We start from the raw sequence: 19529 nt of genomic DNA, 5'->3' as shown, positions 1-19529 counted from the left end.
TAGAGAAGGGGGCGGGCATGAATAGATCAGGACAAAAAGATCTTCGGCTTTTGCCCTTTGGAAACTTTTTGAGTTGCTCTCAGTTATTCAGTCTTCCCACTCAGTTCGTAGTAAGCCGTGAAACATGTGAAAAATAGAAATAACCCCCAGAGTAGATTCTTACCTTTGTAGTCATTTCTTTTTCTAAAAAACCCACACCCCAGAGCCCCCAAACATTCTGGAGTTGCTTTTTCTCTCAAATGTGCTGGGTAGATTTGCAAAGATGTACTGAAGTATGCATTGTAACGTAGTTGTAATTCTAGTAAAGGTTGATGAGAACGGTAACAGCGTGGCTGCTGTCCCACAGAGTCTGGTCCTGACAGTGGTTCCCGTGGGACTTCCTGCCTCGCTCAGCTATCATGTTCGGCCTCGCGTGCAATCACCGCACGTGCTCCTCTCACAGCCATTTTATCTTTCCATAAGTGCTAGTTACTGCTTTTGTCTCTATTTTACAAATGAGAAACCTGCGGTTTAGAGTGGTTTAGAAGCCGATCCAAAGGCAAGCAGCTAAAACAGAGGCTTGAACCCAACATCCACGCTCTTAAGACCTTAGCATATTGCGAGCAGTAATGATTTTTTATTCTGTAGCTCTATACGTTTTTTGTAGTTGATAACCTTGTTGAGATATGAATACAAGATAAACAAGATTTGCCTTTTTTGCTTTGTAATGGCTCAATAAAAAATCTATCCCGTTTGAATGGTTCTTTAAGCTCTGTGGCTTATTTTTGCCTGCTTGAAGGTGGTGGTGAGGGAAGCAGGATGTAGGGCTGTATTTGGGAAGCATTAAATATTTTTTTATCCTGTGGAAAACCATATACCCTAACTTACCATAGACTGAATAACTGCTTCCAGGAGTTAGAAGGACACAGTAATTCACGTACTCGTAATGTGAAATGAAGGAGGAGCGGAACTTTGGCATCTTAAAGTGTACACGTTTGTCTGCGTGGTAGACTGAGAAGAGTAGTTTTAGATGTAATGATTTTGCATTTAACCTTTTCTTAATTTGCTGTAAAAAGTCACATTGATAATTATAAAGCTATATCTTGGTACATAAAATTTTCTAAATGTCCTCTTGCCCTTTTGTGATAAATTATTGCGTTATTTGTAATTATTCAATATCATAAGAGATTTCCAAGAGAACTTGCTGCAGCTGTTCTAAAGAAACAATTAATCTGGACCCTTATGATCTGGTAGTTTGTTTTACTTCTTTCATTGGAAATTGACCTCTGGTATATGGGGCAGGAAAGTCTTGATTGAATATTCACCTCACTTGTGATTTTGAATAGTAGAACTCCTATGATACTCCGTGGAGAAAAGAGATTGCGACAGCAGTTTCTTTTGGAATTTTTTTAGAGTTTTAAGTCAGTATAGGCTTGAGAACCTATTTCAGGTGGCATGTTTTGAAGTTTCTTCAACAAACACCATCATGGACATTTATTCCTTTAGTTGGTCCAGTCCAAGCTCAGCTTCCCAGGCAACTCAGGTGTGGTGTAATACTTCTGACAAGGCAGGAGTCTTCTAGCGCTAAATAGAATAACAGAATGCATTTTCTAAACCTCACCTGGTGCTTTGTCACCTATTACATGTAACACGGAAGGTCTTGGAATTAGAAACATTTTAATCTAAGGGCATTTTTAGTTGGATTTGCTACTTTCTTTTGTAATATCTTTCTTAGTTATGAGCACACTTGATGTGTTGTGGTTAAATAGTATTGTGAATGGAACAGAAGTGTTAATGGTGATTGTAGATTCTGACTTTCCTATTCATGTCCTTCAATGGTTCTGAAGTCACCAAAAAAATTAAACGAGTTTGGGGCGTGACTAATGAGAGGATTGAGCAGTATGATATCTAGATGTTCATTTGAAAGTTAACTTTTTTCCTTCTCTCCTATTTATATTCCTAGGTAGTAGACAAATGATAATAAGAGTTCTGGAATTGCTTGCAGAGGATGTGATACTTATTGGTGAAGCAATTTCAGCAGATATCTGGGATGACAGCAGCCTCTTTGCTATAGATATGGTGAGAATCAGTATTTTCTTTGGGATATGATAAATAGTATCTTATTTTATTTTAGTCTTTCTAAGCTGGTTTTATTTTCTCATTAGTCTTTGAGAGCTTTCAGATACAGTATGTTTCAGGCTTATTTTGTGCATTCTGGAGTAGGCCATTTCTCTAGAAAATCTGATTACTGTCATAAATTAATTAGTTTTTTGATTCTGGTTACTTGTAATGGGGGAATGTATATCAAGATCAAAAGCAGGCCAATGGGGTACTTACAGCTACTGTGATATCATTTTTTTGTTTAGTAATTGAACTAGGAATATGTATTTAAAAAATATAAGTTCAGATTGCTATTTCTCGGATTTTAAACTCGTATTTCTTTGCTTATACTTGTATTGTTCCTCATAGAAAGTCTTAGTTCTTAGCAATAGCAACATAACTGCTTGTTAGCTTTAACCTTCAGCATATACCAAGTAGTTTCAGAATAGCAATGTTAGTATCACTGTGGTCAGTAACTGATAAAGTTCAAGATTTCTTTGCGGTTCTTTTTGACTTAGACTAAATCTCATTAAGAATATACAGAAAAACAATTGTGCCTTGAAGTTACTTCGGAGAATTTTCTGTTTCCAATTTATTGTACAGTTAGATTTGTTTTCATTTGTTTTTACTTTTGGGAATTGTTTTCTCCTCACCAACACGTAACTCAGGTGTTTCCCTGCCGTCTTGTTTTCTGGTTTATTGTTTCTGTTTTTATTTTAGTTTTTACAAATGTAAGCAAGTTTGCTCTTCCCACTTCTTACATAAATGATAGAGTGTCATATATGGTTTTACACCTTATTTTTATAACTTAAAAATACATCCTGTGTGCACAGAATCATAGGTGTGGAGAGTTTTCCATGTCCACATGTGGAGGTATTCATCATTCTTTTTCATAGGCTGCACGCGTTTCAGTGTGTGTTTATTCACCCAGTCTCCTATTGATGGACACAATTTCTAATATAAATTATGTGATATGAATAATGTGCATATGTCATTTTATATAAATTATGCGATATGCATAATGTGCATATGTCATTTCATACATATACAAGTGTGTTTCTAGGGTAGATTTCTTTAAGTAGGATCGCTCTATCAAAAAGGTTGTCGGAGAGAGAGTGGATATGGGGATGGGCAAAGTGGGTACAGGCTTCTAATTATGGAATATCTAAGTCATGGTGATGAAAGGTATAGCATGGGGGATACGATCAGTGATCCTGTAATAGCATGTATGGTGATGGATGGTAGCTACACTTGTGAGCATAGCATCAGGCACAGAGTTGGGGAGTCACTGTATTGTACACCTGAAAACTAAATGTAACATTGTATGTCAACTATACTTCAATTAAAAAAGTAAATGAATTTTAAATTGTAGATATTTTTGCTTTCTCCTCTTCAGCTATACCACTGCATTCACTCTCCAGCAGTTTATTAGAAAGTGTTTTCTCCTATACACTCAGCAACAGGGTTTATGGTCAGACCTCAGATTTTTGCCATTCTGCTAATTGATACATGAAATGTCAGTGTAGGATTAGTTTGTTCTTCTCTATTAGTAAAGTGGAGCATCTTTTTGTAACTTTGAGGGTCATTTTCATTTCTTTTTCTGTGAACATTCCTAGCATTTATCCACTTTTCTCTCGGGTCATTGGTCTTTTGTTCTTTTAACTGACTTCCATGAGCTCTTTATATATTAAGAACATTGGCTTTCCAAGACAGGTTGCAATATTTTTCCTTCTGTTTTGTTTTTTTTTTTTGACTTTGCAAATGATGCTTTTGACGGTGCAAAAGCTTTATTCATTTGTTTATTTAAAAACTTTGTTTTTAGTGTTTTATTTATTTTTGAGACAGAGACAGAACATGAGCAGGGGAGGGGCAGAGAGAGAGGGAGACAGAATCCGAAGCAGGCTTCAGGCTCTGAACTGTCAGCACAGAGCCCAACATGGGGCTTTAACCCACAAACTGTGAGATCATGACCTGAGCCAAAGTTGGATGCTTAACTGATTGAGCCACCCAGGCGCCCCTGAGAGAAGTGTTTTGATTAGGCATGACTGATCAACATGTGTACAGGAACCTCAAAACCGTTATATTACAGCATTATTTTCATAAATCTGTAAACTACCAGAGAAATCTCCGTGTAATTGGAAACCATACCCTTTTGTACATTTCAGTATATCACAAATCATTTTTCATTTTATATATTCAGTTTTAAAATTATCATCTGATTTCTTTGAAGGACTGATATTCTATCTTTTCTATTAGAGCAAAATTTATTCATCACAAAAATATACATTGTTTCCTATAGTTGCCAATTTTTTTCTCTTTATGTTATTTTGACTAAGATCTTTGTTTTATTAAACTTTGTTATAGGCTACCTGATCCTTGTAAGTCGGGATTAGAACATAAAAATAAACAAAATACTGTTTTTACTTAATACCAATACCCATGTGTGGAAATCTTAGACCTTGAAGCACACACACACACATAATACACACACATCTCTTGAAAAGAAAAACACACATTTTACAAAGGTTTAATAACATTGTTTCAGGTACTTCAATGTTTTTACCCATAAAATAGGGATAATAGTTCTTAATTTTTCTTTAGTTCTTAGGGTTATCATACTATTTGGTAGTACTTTTAGAAGATTTTCACATATTGAAGGTTTTCAACAAGTGATTTTTTTTTTTCTTTGAAGTGTGAAGAATGTTTTATCAGTTGCTTCTTAAATTAACTTAAAATTTCTTGGCCAGAACATTTATCTGTAAAAGTTAGTCATTCACTTTTAACTTTTGGCTGCTGATGTTTTATGATTCAATGAATTATTTTTACTTTAAAGGTTAAATCTGTTGTAGAAGTGCCAATTGGTATGATAGAAATGTTAAATAAAACAGTACTGCTTAAAATTATATCTAATTTACTTTACTGGTTTAAGAGAATAAATGCCTCCTAGGAAAAGAATCTTATTCCTTTGGGTATATGTTAATAGAAGCGAACAACAGAGTTTCGTAATGTCCCTACTTTTATCAAGTTTAAAATGGAAGGTAGGAACAGTATTTTTGTTGAGTCATTAAAGGAACAAGATAATATATGTGTTGCTACCAATTCAGAAAGTAAATATCTGAGGATATCTAATCAAATCTTTAGACCTTTCCAAATAGTGCTGATAGCAGTCTGGTACTCCATACCTCAGTTGTGTAGGCATAACTGTAGGCATAGTGAAAGGAACCTGCCCACCCCCCACATTGAATGTTTTTATTTCCCTTGAAGAAATAAAAGACAAAAATATTTTTACTGAGCTTGTTATATTTTGTTAGGATAAAAAATGTTTTTTTTTTTTTTTAATGTTTATTTTTGAGAGAGAGAGAGACACACACACACAGAGCATGAGCAGGGGAGGGATAGAGAGAGAGGGAGTCACAGAATCAGAAGCAGGCCCCAGGCTCTGAGCTCTGAGCTGTCAGCATTGAGCCCAAGGTGGGGCCTAAACTCACAGGCGGTGAGTTCATGATGTGAGCCAAAGTCAGATGCATAACCGACTAAGTTACCCAAGCCCACCTAAAAAATTTATTGTTAAGTACTTATAAAGGTTAGGTTGACCTAAAGAATGTGATTCATTCTTTGCTTCCCTTTGAATTCAAGTCTGTTTTATCTTCATTCACATGGTCAATTCCATTCAAGGAGTGAGAATCTTTACCTCATGCCATATAACCCCAGACTCCTGGGGCTGTCTTCTGTTCATGTTTTGCCTTTCTCCTCTCTGTGGCTCCTGTCATTGCAATGTCATGAAAAACAGTCTTTTCTCCTTATTTATGACTCATTGCGTCCACATTCTCATCTGACCTGCTGGTAACAGTTGTTCAGGCTTGTTGAAGACTTGCTGGTTGGAGTTTAAGTGGGGCCGAAAGCATCGTGAACACAGCTAGAGAGAAGGGCTTTGTGCCGAGTAAGGGCTCACTAAGGGTGAGTGGACCAGACTGTGAATTTATAATTGGGTGAGTAGAATCTCTAATTAGCATATGCCTTCCTGCTGCTGCCACCAGTCCAGAGACCGTGATTTTAGTTCACCAGACATTTCTTGATTGCCTATTATATGCTAGGCACTGGGGGTGGAAGATGAATAAGAGGCTGTTCTTTTCACTCTTATGGGAGATAGATACTTCTGTTGTGACACTCGTAAAACAGAGGTAAGCCTAGAGGGATAATCGTTCGCCAAAGATAGTTTAAGGATAGCGCTTACTCCGTCGTGGTCATTGTTTAACCCTCTGTGTTTATGAAGCCACTTAATCTTCAGGACCCTCTAAGGTGGATAATACATGTTATAGATGAGAAAATGGAAGCTGATTCTTTTTCAGGGTCACTTTAGGATTCTGTGTTTTCAATCGTGTTTTATTGCCAAGGATACCACGACACCAGTCCCAACTTAGAATCTCAGGGAAAGCCTTTTTGTAGATCATGACTGAACTGAGTCTGAAATTGTAAGATTTGGGTCAGCAAATAAAGGTAGGGCTTTTATCTGGCAGAGAGGAGGGGAATGAGAGGGAGGAAGGCATGGTGCTCACTGGTGGTGAGGGGGAGGACTGGTGAGGGCAAGCAAGCAAGACCGCATAAAACTCAAGGTGTAAGATACGGGAGAAACGCTGGTCGGCTACAGAGTCTGCTCTTGGAGGGCTTTCTACTTGACGCTGAGTGCTTTGGCCTCCCTTCCGAAGGCAGGATGAGCTTGCTTTTCTGCGGGAGAATGCTTGCTGAGGTTTGCGCGTGCCACGGTGGGTGGGCGAGGTGGTGGGGCCTGTGGTGGGCTGTGGTGACGGGTGCGGTGGTGGGCGCGTGGTGGGCCGCCGTGGAAGGCAAGTGTGGAGGATGAGGCTGGAGGCATTGTGGGGGGCAGCCCCATCCGGGTGCTTACTTCAGATGCTTCTCAGTATCTACCACTTATTTGACAGTGTGTGGATACCTAGTGCAGAAATTGTGTTTGCAATATAAATTCTGTCTTATTGAGACTATTTGGAATATTTTGCTAATCTGATTTAATTCTGTACCTTCTTTTCGTAATAACAATGAATATCCTCTGAAAACTGGCCTCCCTCCCCCTCCATCAACTACTTCATAGCCTTTTGAACATTTTTAGCCCAACAAATTAAAACTGTGGACTAGTGTCTGTTATTTTTTAATCCTTTCTTTTCTTAAAACGTTACCACCCTGCCTTTTATTTTGCTTAGAAGACATGCTGGGAATAGTGAAAATTGCAAGCCTGATTCTTTTTTTTTTTTTTCTTTTTTCCTTTTTAAATTTAAATCCAAGTTAGTTAACATATAGTGTAATAATGATTTCAGGAATAGAATTTAGTGATTCATCACTACATATGACACCCAGTGCTCATCCCAACAAGTGTCCTCCTTGATGCCCATCACCCATTTAGCCCACCCCCCCACCCACCTCCCTCCATCAACTCTTCAGTTTTTTCTCTGTATTTAAGAATCTTTTATGGTTTGTCTCCCTCTCTGATTTTAATCATATCTTTGCCTTTCTTCCTCTATGTTCATCTGTTTTGTTTCTTCCTTTTTTTTTTTAAATGTTTATTTCTGAGAGCGAGAGAGACAGACAAAGTATGAGCAGGGGAGGGACAGAGAGAGAGGGCGACACAGAATCCGAAAGTCTTCATGCTCCAACGTGGGGCTCGAACTCATGAACTTCAAGATCATGACCTGAGCCTAAGTTGGACTTAACCCACTGAGCCACCCAGGCACCCCCCATCTGTTTTGTTTCTGAAATTCCACATATGAGTGAGATCATATAATATTTGTCTTTCTCTGACTGACTTATTGCGTTTAGCATAAACACTTTAGTGCCATCCACTTTGTTGCAAATGGCAAGGTTTCATTCTTTTGTTGTTGTATTTAAATTTTTTTTTAAGTTTATTTATTTTTGAGAGATAGAGATGGAGCATGAGTCGGGGAGGGGCACAGAGAGAGGGAGACGCAGAATCCAAAGCAGGCTCTAGACTCTGAGCTGACAGCACAGAGCCTGACGTGAGGCTCTAAACCACAAACTGTGAGATAATACCTGAGCCCAAGTTGGATGCTTAATTGACTGAGCCTCCCAGGTGCCCCAAGATTTCATTCTTTTTGATCACCAAGTATTATTCCATTGTGTATATATATATATATATATATATATATATATATATATATATATACACCACATTTTCTTTATCCATTCATCAGTCTATAGGCATTTGGACTCTTTCCATACTTTGGCTATTGTTGATAGTGCTGCTATAAACATTGGGGTGCATGTGCCCCTTCGAATAAGCATTCCTGTGTCCTTTGGACAAATGCCTAGTAGTACAATTGCTGGGTTGTAGGGTAGTTCTATTTTTAATTTTTTTGAGGAATCTCCATACTGTTTTCCAGAGTGGCTGCACCAGTTTGCATTCCCACCAACAGAGCACAAGAGTTCCTCTTTGCATCCTCGCTAACATCTGTTGTTGCCTGAATTGTTAATTTTAGCCATTCTGACAGGTGTGAGGTGGTATCTCATGGTGGTTTTGATTTGTATTTCCCTGATGATGAGTGATGTTGGGCATCTTTTTATGTGTCTGTTACCCATCTGGATGTCTTCTTTGGAGAAGTGTCTATTCATGCCTTTTGCCCATTTCTTCACTGGATTATTTGTTTTTTGGATGTTGAGTTTGGTAAGTTCTTTATAGATTTGGATACTAATCCTTTATCCGATATGTCATTTGCAAATATCTTCTCCCATTCTGTCGGTTGCCTTTCAGTTTTGCTGATTATCTCCTTTGCTGTGCAGAAGCTTTTAATTTTGATGAGATCCCAATATTTCATTTTTGCTTTTATTTCCGTTGCCTCTGGAGACATGTCAAGTAAGAAGTTGCTGTGGCAGAGGTCAAAGAGGTTGTTGCCTGATTTCTCCTCGAGGATTTTGATGGCTTCCTGCCTTATGTTTAGGTCTTTCATCCATTTTGAGTTTATTTTTGTGTACGGTGTAAGAAAGTGTCCAGGTTCATACTTCTGCATGTTGCTGTCCAGTTTTCCTAGCATCATTTGCTGAAGAGACCATCTTTTTTTCCATTGGATATTCTTTCATGCTTTGTCAAAGATCAGTTGGCCATACATTTGTGGGTCCATTTCTGGGTTCTCTGTTCTGTTTCATTGATCTGTGGGTCTGTTTTGGTGCCAGTACCATACTGTCTTGATGATTATAGCTTTGTAATACAGCTTGAAGTCTGGAATTGTGATGGCTGCGGCTTTGGTTTTCTTTTTCAGGATTGCTTTGGCTATTCGGGGTCTTTTCTGGTTCCATACAAATTTTAGAGTTTGTTCTAGCTCTGTGAAGAATGCTGGTGTTCTTTTGATAGGGATTGCACAAGCCTGATTATTGTAGTACTTCCTTTTTATACTATTTTGAGAAGCACTCAGTTCATCTTTGGACTTATTAAGGCTATTTGAAACAGTTTCACAAGAAAATAGACTTTTTAGAAAAAGCTCTATAATGCTGAGATCTTCAATTAATGTTCATAAATTTAAATTACAAATTGTCAAAGTTAATGTTGAATAACATATATTGTTTGTAGGTATATAAAAGTAGTATTTTAATGGAGAAGTGCTAGGTGGAAGAATTGTCTGTCAATATTAATACTGTTACTGTGTTTCTAGTTTGTTTTCTTTGGGCTGGTAGTTATTAATATAATGGCTTCTGGTTTAAATTTTATTAATTTTTAGTTTTATTTTCTTGGGATTAGAGGAGATAGCCTTAAATATATACTGAATTTTTCATTGTGGGTGAATAAATAGTTTTTGCCAGTGTTTCTTGGAAACGTAAGGAGTTGTAGTCTTTGAAATGATCAAAGTTTATATCTACTTATTTATAAATTAAGCTAAAAATGACTGGGCTAAAACCTGTTAAACCGTCTTTGTTTCAATAACAGATTTTGCTTGATATTGTTTGTTTTTCAGACCACAAAGACTCAATTCATATTGGGTCTTTACTCTTCATTATGCATTTCATCAAGAGAAAATAACCCCCTTTATCCAATTTTTTTGCCCCTAATTATTCATTATTCATATTTCATAGATTTTGCTCATATTTTACTACACATTTAATTTTTAACCTTTTATGTGCAAAGATAAAGATGTCCTTTTATTTTTATTTTTTATTTTTAAAATTTTTTTAAGATGTCTTTTTTTAAATATGTGTCAATTATTAATTTTGTTTTTTCCTTCAACATGAAATCTTATTTGATTTATAGGAAAATTTAAACACTTTTTTTGAGTGAGTGAGAGAGAGAGAGAGAGAGAGAGAGAGAGAGACAGAGGATGAGCAGAGGAGGGAGAGAAGGGGAGAGAAAGAATGTTAAGCAGGCTCCATGCTCGTTGTGGAGGCTGACACGAGGTTTGATCCTACTACCCTGGGATCACGACCTGAGCTGAAATCAAGAACTGGACCCTTACCTGACTGAGCCACTCAGGCGCCCCCATTTTAATCCTTTTTGAGTGTATAATTCAGTGGCATTACATACATTTACATTGTTGTACAATCATTACCATTTTCTATCGCCAAAAGTTTTCTGTTATCTCAAACGGAAACTCTGTACCCACTAAACAATAACTCCTTTTCCCCCTTTCCCCGGGCCCCAGGTAACTTCTATCCTGCGTTTTTCTTTATGAATTTGACTGTTGTAGACACCTTGCATAAGTGTAATGAATCATTCAATATTAGTCTTTCTGTATCTGGCTTATTTTACTTAGCATGATGTTTTTCAAGGCTCATTCATGTGTCATGTGCCAGAATTTCATTCCTTTTTAAGGCTGAATGACATTTCACTGTACATGCAGACAGCATACCACATTTTGTTTATCTGTTCGTATGTTGATTGACACTTTTCCAACTTTTGGCTGTTGTGAACAATGTTTCTGTGAACATTAATGTATAAGTATGTGTTTGAGTCCCTGCTTTCGATTCTTGTAGGTCTGTTACCCAGAAATGAAACTGCAAGATCATATAGTGATTCTGTGTTTAATTTTTGAGGAACTGCCATATTGTTTCCATAGTAATGGCGCCATTTTACATCCTTACCAGCAAGTCACAGAGGTTCCAGTTTCGCTGCATCACCAACACTTAATATTTGTCTTTTTTTGTTTTGTTTTGTTTCAAGTTTTTATTTAAATTTTAGATAGTTAACATATAGTGTAATACTGGTTTCAGGAGTAGAATTTAATGATTCATCACTTATATGTAACACCCAGTCCTCACCCAACAAGTGCCTACCCATTTAGCCCATCCCCCCCTTCAGCAACCCTCAGTTTGTTCTCTATCGTGAAGAGTCTCTTATGGTTTGCCTCCCTCTCTCTCTCTCTTTTTTTTTTCCTTCCCCTGTGTACATTTGTTTTGTTTCTTAAATTCCACATGTGAGTGAAATCACATGGTGTTTGCTTTTCTCTGACTGACTGACTTACCTTTGCGTAACACACTCCAGCTCCACTCATGTTAATAGCCATCCTAATGCAGGTGAAGCAGGATCTCACTGTAGCTTTGATCTTTTATATAATTTTTTTTAGGCCTCATACCTTTTAGTTTGCTTCCAGTATATTCATCCTTGAATGAAAAAATTTCTGGCATACATTTTTATCCTTAGTTTACAGAGTATTTCCTGTTTTTGTTTTCCTATATCCTCAGTGGAAAGGTGAGAGGGAGATCTCCAGTGCTCTTTTGTTCTGTCTTAGTGATGCTGTCCTTTTACCAGCTAGTTTATGGGGGAATGTCAGCACATAGAAGATGTATTTTGGTCTCTATCATTATTGATTTGCAAGTTAGCTTTCTCTTTGTAGTTTATGTATGTCTTTCAATTTAAAGGATATAACTTCTAGTTAAGTAGTAACTTACCTAGGAGTTTCTGATGGCAGAACATTTGCCTTGAAACAGCCTTTTTTACGTGAAGAGAGAACTCATAGGATTTGCTGTTTAATTGTTTTGTAATTATATGACTTTCCCTGTCACATTTCTTTAGTAATTTTAGGATCAGTTTGAGGGCAGGGATGTCTCTTGTAGTAATGCATTTCCCCCCCACTATCCCTGCCACTGTGTTAAGTATACAATAGGCCTAATAAATACTTTGTGAGAGATTTACATGCTAATTTTGAACTTGTAACAATTGAGTATTAGAAACTAGGAGGAGTTTATGCTTCATTAAACTTTTTTATTTATTTTTATTCATTATTACAATTCATATTAAATATGTAAATATTGTTAGTTTAGAAAACTTTAGGTGTGCCTATTATGCACTGGTAGTATCTTAAATTATTTCAGCAGGTATTGATTATTCTTATAGGGAGGAAGAAGTTTTTGTTTGGGTTTGTTTTGTTATTTGTCATACTATTGTAAATTATTCTCCATGAAATTTTCTATACTGGCTCCTGAAATTGGTTGTTCTCCTATCTCGTGTTTAAATGTCTGCAGAAAGAGAAGCTGCTCATGGTGCTGGCGTCCCTGGGAGATGCCATGTGCTACCATAAAAGTGGTGCCAGTTCAGACCAGCCGGAGGGGGTGCTGGTGCATCACCGGATGGCCTTTGTGAGCATTTCTCTGTTCGCAGTCCGAGTCCTGCAGGCGCTTCTCCCTGTTGAAAAGGTGAGGGTGGTAATGTTCCTTGGGGTTTATTGAATGTTACAAGTAAGTGTTCAGTTGTAAATTTCCTGTGATCATTTCATGATTTCTAATGATATTAGAAAGGTAGTAATTGAGAAAGACTAACATGTTTGAACAGTTTTGACAAGTCATTTGATAGAAAAAAAATTACTTCTAAAAAAAAAATTCCTTTTTAGGTAACTTCTTAAAATTGTGGTGTAACATGTTTAGAAAAGTACACCGTTCAGTGCATTTTTACAGTGCACTGTATTAAAGTGTTTAAAAAGTGGCCACCACCCCAGAACATGAAATACAATGTTACCAGCATTTCAGAAGTCCCTTCCCATCAGTTACCTCTCATTCCTTTCTCCAAGCGGAACTTTCTTTCTGACTTCTGTCACTATCAGTCAGTTTGTCTGTTTTTCAACATTACATGAATGGAATTATAAGGTATGTACTTGCTCAAGACTTTTTTTTGAGATTCATCACTTTTGTTGCTTGTAGCAGTTGTTTGTTATATAACTGTATGTTAAAGATGATTTTAGTAGGTGTACATATTTCTTTTAAATCATTTCATGACCGGTTTTTTAAAGTTTATTTGTTTTGAGAGAGAGAGAAAGAGAGTAGGGGAGGGGCAGAGAGAGAGGGAGACAAAGAATCTGAAGCAGGTTCCAGGCTCTGAGCTGTCAGCACAGAACCCAATGCCGGGCTCAAACTCACAAACCCTTAGATCATAACCTGAGCCAAAGTCAGACGCTTAACCAACTGAGCCACCCAGGCGCCCCATGACTGTATTTTTAAATAGAGGTTATATCTCTGAATTTGAATGTTAGTTGTAAAATATCTCAAATTATTCATGGACACATATTTTATAGTGTACTTACTGCAAAAAGAAAGGTGTGGCATGTTTTAGTGAAGGTATAGGAGAAATTACTGCGACTAAAGAACTATTTCCTGTGCCTTTTGATGTCCTTTGTTATAGACATTTGCCCTTTTGTTTTCTAGAATTCTGCATAGTATATAAACTCCCATATTTTTCATAATACTTACATATATGCAATATATTATCAAGTCATCTGGAAAAATAAGAACAAAACATTAAATTTTAAATTTAGTATTTTGCTTGAGGAAAAAGCATCACTCTATTAATTTTAATTTTTACCTTTTATTCATTAGTCATTATGTTTCTAAAGAAATTTTCTGTTTTGAAGAAATTTGCCAATGTCTAAGCATTATGAATTGAAGAATTCCAGTCATATAAGACTATAATTGCATTTAAGATATGGATGTCTCACTTTATGTAATAATATATAGCTGAAAAATTAGTAGTGCTACATTAACTTGTTACTAAGTATTACAAATGATCAATTTATCTATAGTATTGATGTAAAGTATTGATGTAAAACGTCAATTATACCATATAATTTTATCTATTGCTTTTTGACTATAGATTTTTTTTTCATCTCTGTACTTATTTGGATAGGAATCAATTAAAGTAGAAATCAAAAATGTTATATTTTGAGTTATTTCAGTTTTAGAATAATATAAAGCCTCTGTGTATGTGTTAGTTTTTGAAGTTAGTTCTTTTTTTATTTATTAGTTTTTGTTTTTGAAGGCAAGTCACTATCTGTCAGTTTGGTACCTTTCTTAAATACATAAATTGGCATTTCATTAGAATAGTAAATCAGGCCATGGAGGAGATTGTGATTAAGGTATTCATTTATAGATGGTTATAATTGCTTTCATTAATAAAATAAGAACTTTAAAATGAGATGCAGACAAAAATCCTATTCCATTACTGTTATATTTCTTTCGGTTCATGATTATGCTGCCCTCTGCCTGTTGCTGGCTCACCAATAATTGAAATGGAGGTTGGATTCTGAGACTTTCAACCTGGAAAGTGGTTTTTAAATATTTGAGTTACCACCTGCCAAATATGTAAATTGGAAGTTGGAAAATGATAATGTGAATCTTTGTAGAGATTTCTTGGATTTGAAATTTGGACAAGATGACCTTGAAGGCCTTTTTGAAATGGATAATAATTGGTTTGAAAAGATTTTGAAAAATACCTATCAACAGGTTAAAACGATGAATTGGTAATCTTATGAAAAATGATCTGGTTGGATAAATCAATTTGGTAAAAATTAAGAGCTAAAAATACTGGCCCTGTGCTCGAAGCAGCATCCAGAGCATCGTAGGAAACTCTGGCTCTTTCTAAGCCAGCAGCCTGGGGATGCAGAAGAATTTATACCATAAGCCTTTGATTTTTTCACTGAGATATATATATCCCTAATAATTTGCTAAAGCTCATAGATTCAGAGCAGCACTTCTTACAGTGTAATGTGCAAACGGATCACCTAGAGATCTCGTTAATGACATCTTGCATATTCTGATCCATTGGTTCTGCAGTTCTCACAAGCCCTTGGATGAGGCCGTGCCTGCTCTGAGTGGGAGGGTTCAGAGAAAGCAATGTTATATCCCTCCTACCCCCCCACCCCACCCAACTCCAGCCTTCGAGATAGCATTGTTGATTCTTTTTATCTAATAGTGGTGATGGATTTGCCCTGGAGTGGCTTCACTTTTAGTTCTGACTGACAGGGGAATAATGCTGATAAGTGTAGGATGGCGGTCTTCAGTCCGTTGACTGTGATCAGTCCGCTGGACTATGCCAGGATTCAACCTGAGATTGGAGCATGGTGCTTTGAGTTGCTGAGATGAAGTTTCATGTGTAGGTATGGAGAGTGAAGATGTCAGAATTTCTTAGTGATGGGGTGAAAAGAAAGAAAGGAAATTAATATTTATTACGTGAGTGAGATCTGCTAAACATCTGCTTGGTGCTGAATTCTCGCATCAGCTGTTCTTTCTTTTCTGACTAGAGTCAGAGAAAGCTCTTTTTAAACTAGAACACAGCACCTTTGGAGTTAGATCCGTGAGGCTTTAATATCTTAGCGCAGTGCCCAACTCCCAGTCTCCTTTGCTAACTCCTCTTTCTCTCTAACCTTTGAAAGGAATAGAAACCCAGGACTGACCCATTTGTGGTCTTTAAACAGCATCTGTTTGCCGACACCTCCTCGACTCATAGTTCCAGACCACGTGTGTCACCTGAAGCGCAAACTCGTAGATTCAACATCCTTTTTGGCATCTTCACTTGGGCGATGATCGATGTTTCCAACATCACGTGTCTCAACCCTAATTCTTCACTTCTCTGGTCTTTCTACGGTCTTGCCTCTCTGGGTGGATAGCACCTTCGTTCTTCTGGTTGATTGTTGATCAGGCAGAACACTTAGAGTCATCCTTGATTCCTGTCTTTTACGTACATCTGGATCCAGTCCCTCTACAAAATTTCTCATTTCTTCCTTGACATCTGTCTGGAGTCTGAACCCTTCTTGCCATTCTCACCGTTGTTACCTGAATTCGAGGCACCTTTCTTGCCTAGGTTGTTGCAGCAGCTTCCTCATCTATCTCTCACTTCCACCCTTGCCCTTTTCCGTCTGTTCCTGTAGGCTGCTCTTGATACTTGCTTGAAATTTCCCAGTGCTTCCCCAGGGGCAAGTCTTAAGATGACCCAGAGCCCTGCCTGATGTGTTCACCAGTGCCCTCAACCCCATCCCTCAGTGGTAACTGCACTGGCCTCCTTGTCTCTGGGCCTTTGTACTTGGAGTTCACTCTTCTATGGGTGCTTTTCTGCCAGAGACTCAAATGCCACCCTATCAGAGAGGCCTTCCCTGCTGTTCTAGAGTGTAGCACTTCCCCCCCAGGTTGCTGTTCCTCTCCATCTTTCCCATCTCTTGTTGTTGTTGTTTTCTGCCTTAGCACTTGCTGGCCACACCTGCTATCTTATGAAATATATCGATTTACTCTGCCTTCTCCACTGGAATGTTCCCTTCGTGAGGGTGGAGGTTCTGTTTGTTTCCTGCTGTGCCTCCAGGGTCTGGAATGACTCCTGGCATACTGTAAGGGAACATAGTAGGGGCCCAGCAAGTATTTGCTGAGTGAGCAAACCATAGGTGAGCAGATAATCTAGTTTGCCTCTCTTTTTCCCCCCTAAGAGAGTTCTTCACAGAATCATGAAATTTCTCTTGATTTTCTAATAGCTGCTGTCTTAATAGTTAGGGCTTTATTTCATGATTACATAGAACTAAAAATTTGATTCCTATAGTTTCTGATATTTATTTGGCAACTTTATTTGATTTTAGAAGCATCATTTAGCTGATTTAGCCCTTAATGTTAGATTTTCAGGCAGTTAATAATTATTCTTAAAATAGGATATGCATGAAATAAATGGTGACCAAGCCTGCCCTTTAATAAAGACAGCATTTCAGCCAAAGTAATAGTCTATGCCAAAAGATTTTCTCCAAACATTGAATTTTGAATCCTTTTTGTTTCCTTCATTCATAGAATGCTATCACCAAACTAGAATCATTAAAAAACAGAACCCAAAGAAACAGTTCTTTCAATTTTAAATCAATTGTTTTAAGGTTACAAAATGTATAATATTTCATTTGCGCATGTTAATTTTATACTAATTAAGGGTCACTCCTCTCTGAGTGTTTTAGAACTATGTAATTATTGTTGAATTTCTCCTTTCCCCTCTGAAATATGAACTAAACGAAAAATCAATTTCTGTTCAAATCAATCTATAGTTGTGTTTGATTTAGTGTTATTCAATTCAATATGTAGTTAATAAGCCCTGGGTTATGTGTTCAGCTTCAGTGGAGAAGTGCTCTTGTTTTCAGGACTTTATTGCATTATTCTGCAGATTTATGTGCACAGCATGAAATACTTAGATCAGAAAGCCTCCTGCCTTCAGTTTAGTAGCAGAGATATAAACAAGGTTCACGGCCTGGGGGGTGGGGAGAGTGACTCTGCTTGTTGGTTTGGGGAAGAAGGAACTATCCTGTGTGCCAGGCTTTTGGAAAGAGTTGAAATTTGGACTTGAGTTGTTTTGAGCAGAGAAAAATTACATTGAACAAGACATAGAAGTGAATGGTGTGTTAAGGAATAGAATTTTCTTTGGAGAAGCATAGACTTTGTGATAGACAATGATATAAATAAAAAGTTGAGCTAGCTATATTAAAATCATAGTCTACCATATTTTTCTAAAACAATTTTTAACTTTTTTTTTTTTTATTCATTAAGGCAAGCCACTTTTTACCAGAGCCTTTGTCAGCAGCATTATTTTTAGTTTCTTTGGACATGCCTATTTCTTTGGAATATCCAAATATTCACGAAGCTGTTGTGGCATATTTGGAACAGCTGAATTCTGAAAACTACAGTATTTATAAACGAACCGCGGAGGCTGTTTATTCAATCGAATGTACCTGTAACTTCCTGTCTGATGTTGGGAAGGAGGTAAAAAGTTCTGTTAATGTCTTTTAAATATTCTTTTGATAAAATATTTAGAAAACATAACCTATACTTTCAAACTGATGGACATATAACAATTGAATATTGGAGGTGAGATACATTATTATTGAGCGTTCATTTTTCAGATCAAGGTAAGTATATGATTTGTGTAAAGGTAAAATAAAGACTTTAGAATAATGATTGGTGTGTATTGATGGGACCCATTGGTTTTTGAAAAGGCAGTAATTATTATCAATGTCTTAATATTGAATAGAGAGTTCCTTTTTGAAGTGACTTACTGTGTGTGAACAGTGACAATTGACATAAACAACTATAAGGGCCATTTTAGTGCTTTCTGTAGACATATTTTTCCTTTAATATTTCATAGACTTATTACATACACAAAGAGCCTGATTTTTTATTAAATAGAATAATGAAGTAGATTGTAAGGTAGAATGACTTTAGGTGCAGTGTTATAGCAAAGATTATGTATTGTTATTTATCCCTTTTAGAGATACTTTTAGGATATTTAGTATGTTGTCAGTAAAGGGGTTTATGAGTCTTAAAATAGACACTGACTATAATAGTTGTTTACTGTTTGGAAGTACCAAAATGGGTCCTGAAGATCTAAAAAATTAGGAAATAAATTTTTATTCCTTTTGTTTCCCTACAGTGGAAGCTATCTCAGCCTCTTAGTTCTAATTTTCCTTTATTTACCTGTTATTTTTTCCTTTTCTTTTGCCATATCTCACTGCTGCTGGCTTCTTGTTTCTTCCGTGATAGAAGTTCAGATTGTCAAATTATTTCCGTGATATTCTGCATGGTCAGTTAATCATGATGTGTTGCTTGTCCTTTATGTTTGTAGAAGTGGTCAGCATGTAGAAGGGGAAGTGGATCATAAAACACACAAGTCCTGCTTTGAGTCTACAGTTACTAGGGAGATAGGGCTACAAACTGTCAAAGAACGTGGCCACTCGATTGTAACTTTAAGCCTACTTAGAAGTGAAAAATAGTCTCTTGTGGCATTTAGCTAGGAATTTTCCCCCCTAAGCTGACATTTTTAGTTTGCTTGCTAGGAAAGTGGACTTAAGCAAATGTGAACAGTCTCAGGGTCTTTGAATGATCTAATTTCTTGAAGTTGCTTAGTTAGCTGTTGAGAATTCTACTGTACATGAACTTGACATTTACTGTTCCCTTCTGCTGTTTTTTTTAGGGAGAGAAGAATCTCTTAGAATTAGTGGAGCTGGCAGACCAAGCCTTGCGAAGCTTTTCCTATCATCAGCATTTCCCCCTAATAAAGGAAATCATCTGCATGTGTTCAAAGATGTAATACTCGCTTTCTTGATATGATTATATTATTATAGGATATATTGTGTGTGTGTGCACTTAGGAACAATGAAAACAGAACTGGCCTTAATTTTTACTGTTTTTTAATTAAAATTGTTTTTATGTATGTTTGACCT

At 36.9% G+C, this 19529-nt stretch overlaps 1 protein-coding gene and 1 long non-coding RNA gene across 4 annotated transcripts in view; one reads left to right on the top strand and one right to left on the bottom strand.

Annotated features, from left to right (window-relative positions):
* Window positions 1-19529, top strand: part of RTTN (rotatin) — a 163345-nt gene that overhangs the window by 14588 nt on the left and 129228 nt on the right. For all 3 annotated transcript variants that reach the window (XM_045459641.1, XM_045459640.1, XM_045459642.1), the window contains exons 10-13: window positions 1943-2058; window positions 12553-12723; window positions 17860-18072; window positions 19280-19392. In XM_045459641.1, coding sequence (XP_045315597.1) covers window positions 1943-2058; window positions 12553-12723; window positions 17860-18072; window positions 19280-19392 — 613 coding nt within the window. The remainder of the gene's footprint in view (window positions 1-1942; window positions 2059-12552; window positions 12724-17859; window positions 18073-19279; window positions 19393-19529) is intronic.
* LOC123588530 overlaps window positions 1-19529 on the bottom strand; it is a 46003-nt gene that overhangs the window by 13665 nt on the left and 12809 nt on the right. The gene's annotated exons all lie outside the window — the stretch shown is intronic.

The sequence above is a fragment of the Leopardus geoffroyi genome, chromosome D3 (genome assembly GCF_018350155.1).
Source record: "Leopardus geoffroyi isolate Oge1 chromosome D3, O.geoffroyi_Oge1_pat1.0, whole genome shotgun sequence".
Classification (NCBI taxonomy): Eukaryota; Metazoa; Chordata; class Mammalia; order Carnivora; family Felidae; genus Leopardus; species Leopardus geoffroyi.
Note: the sequence above shows the minus strand (reverse complement) of the source record. Positions and strands in the feature narration are given on the sequence as shown.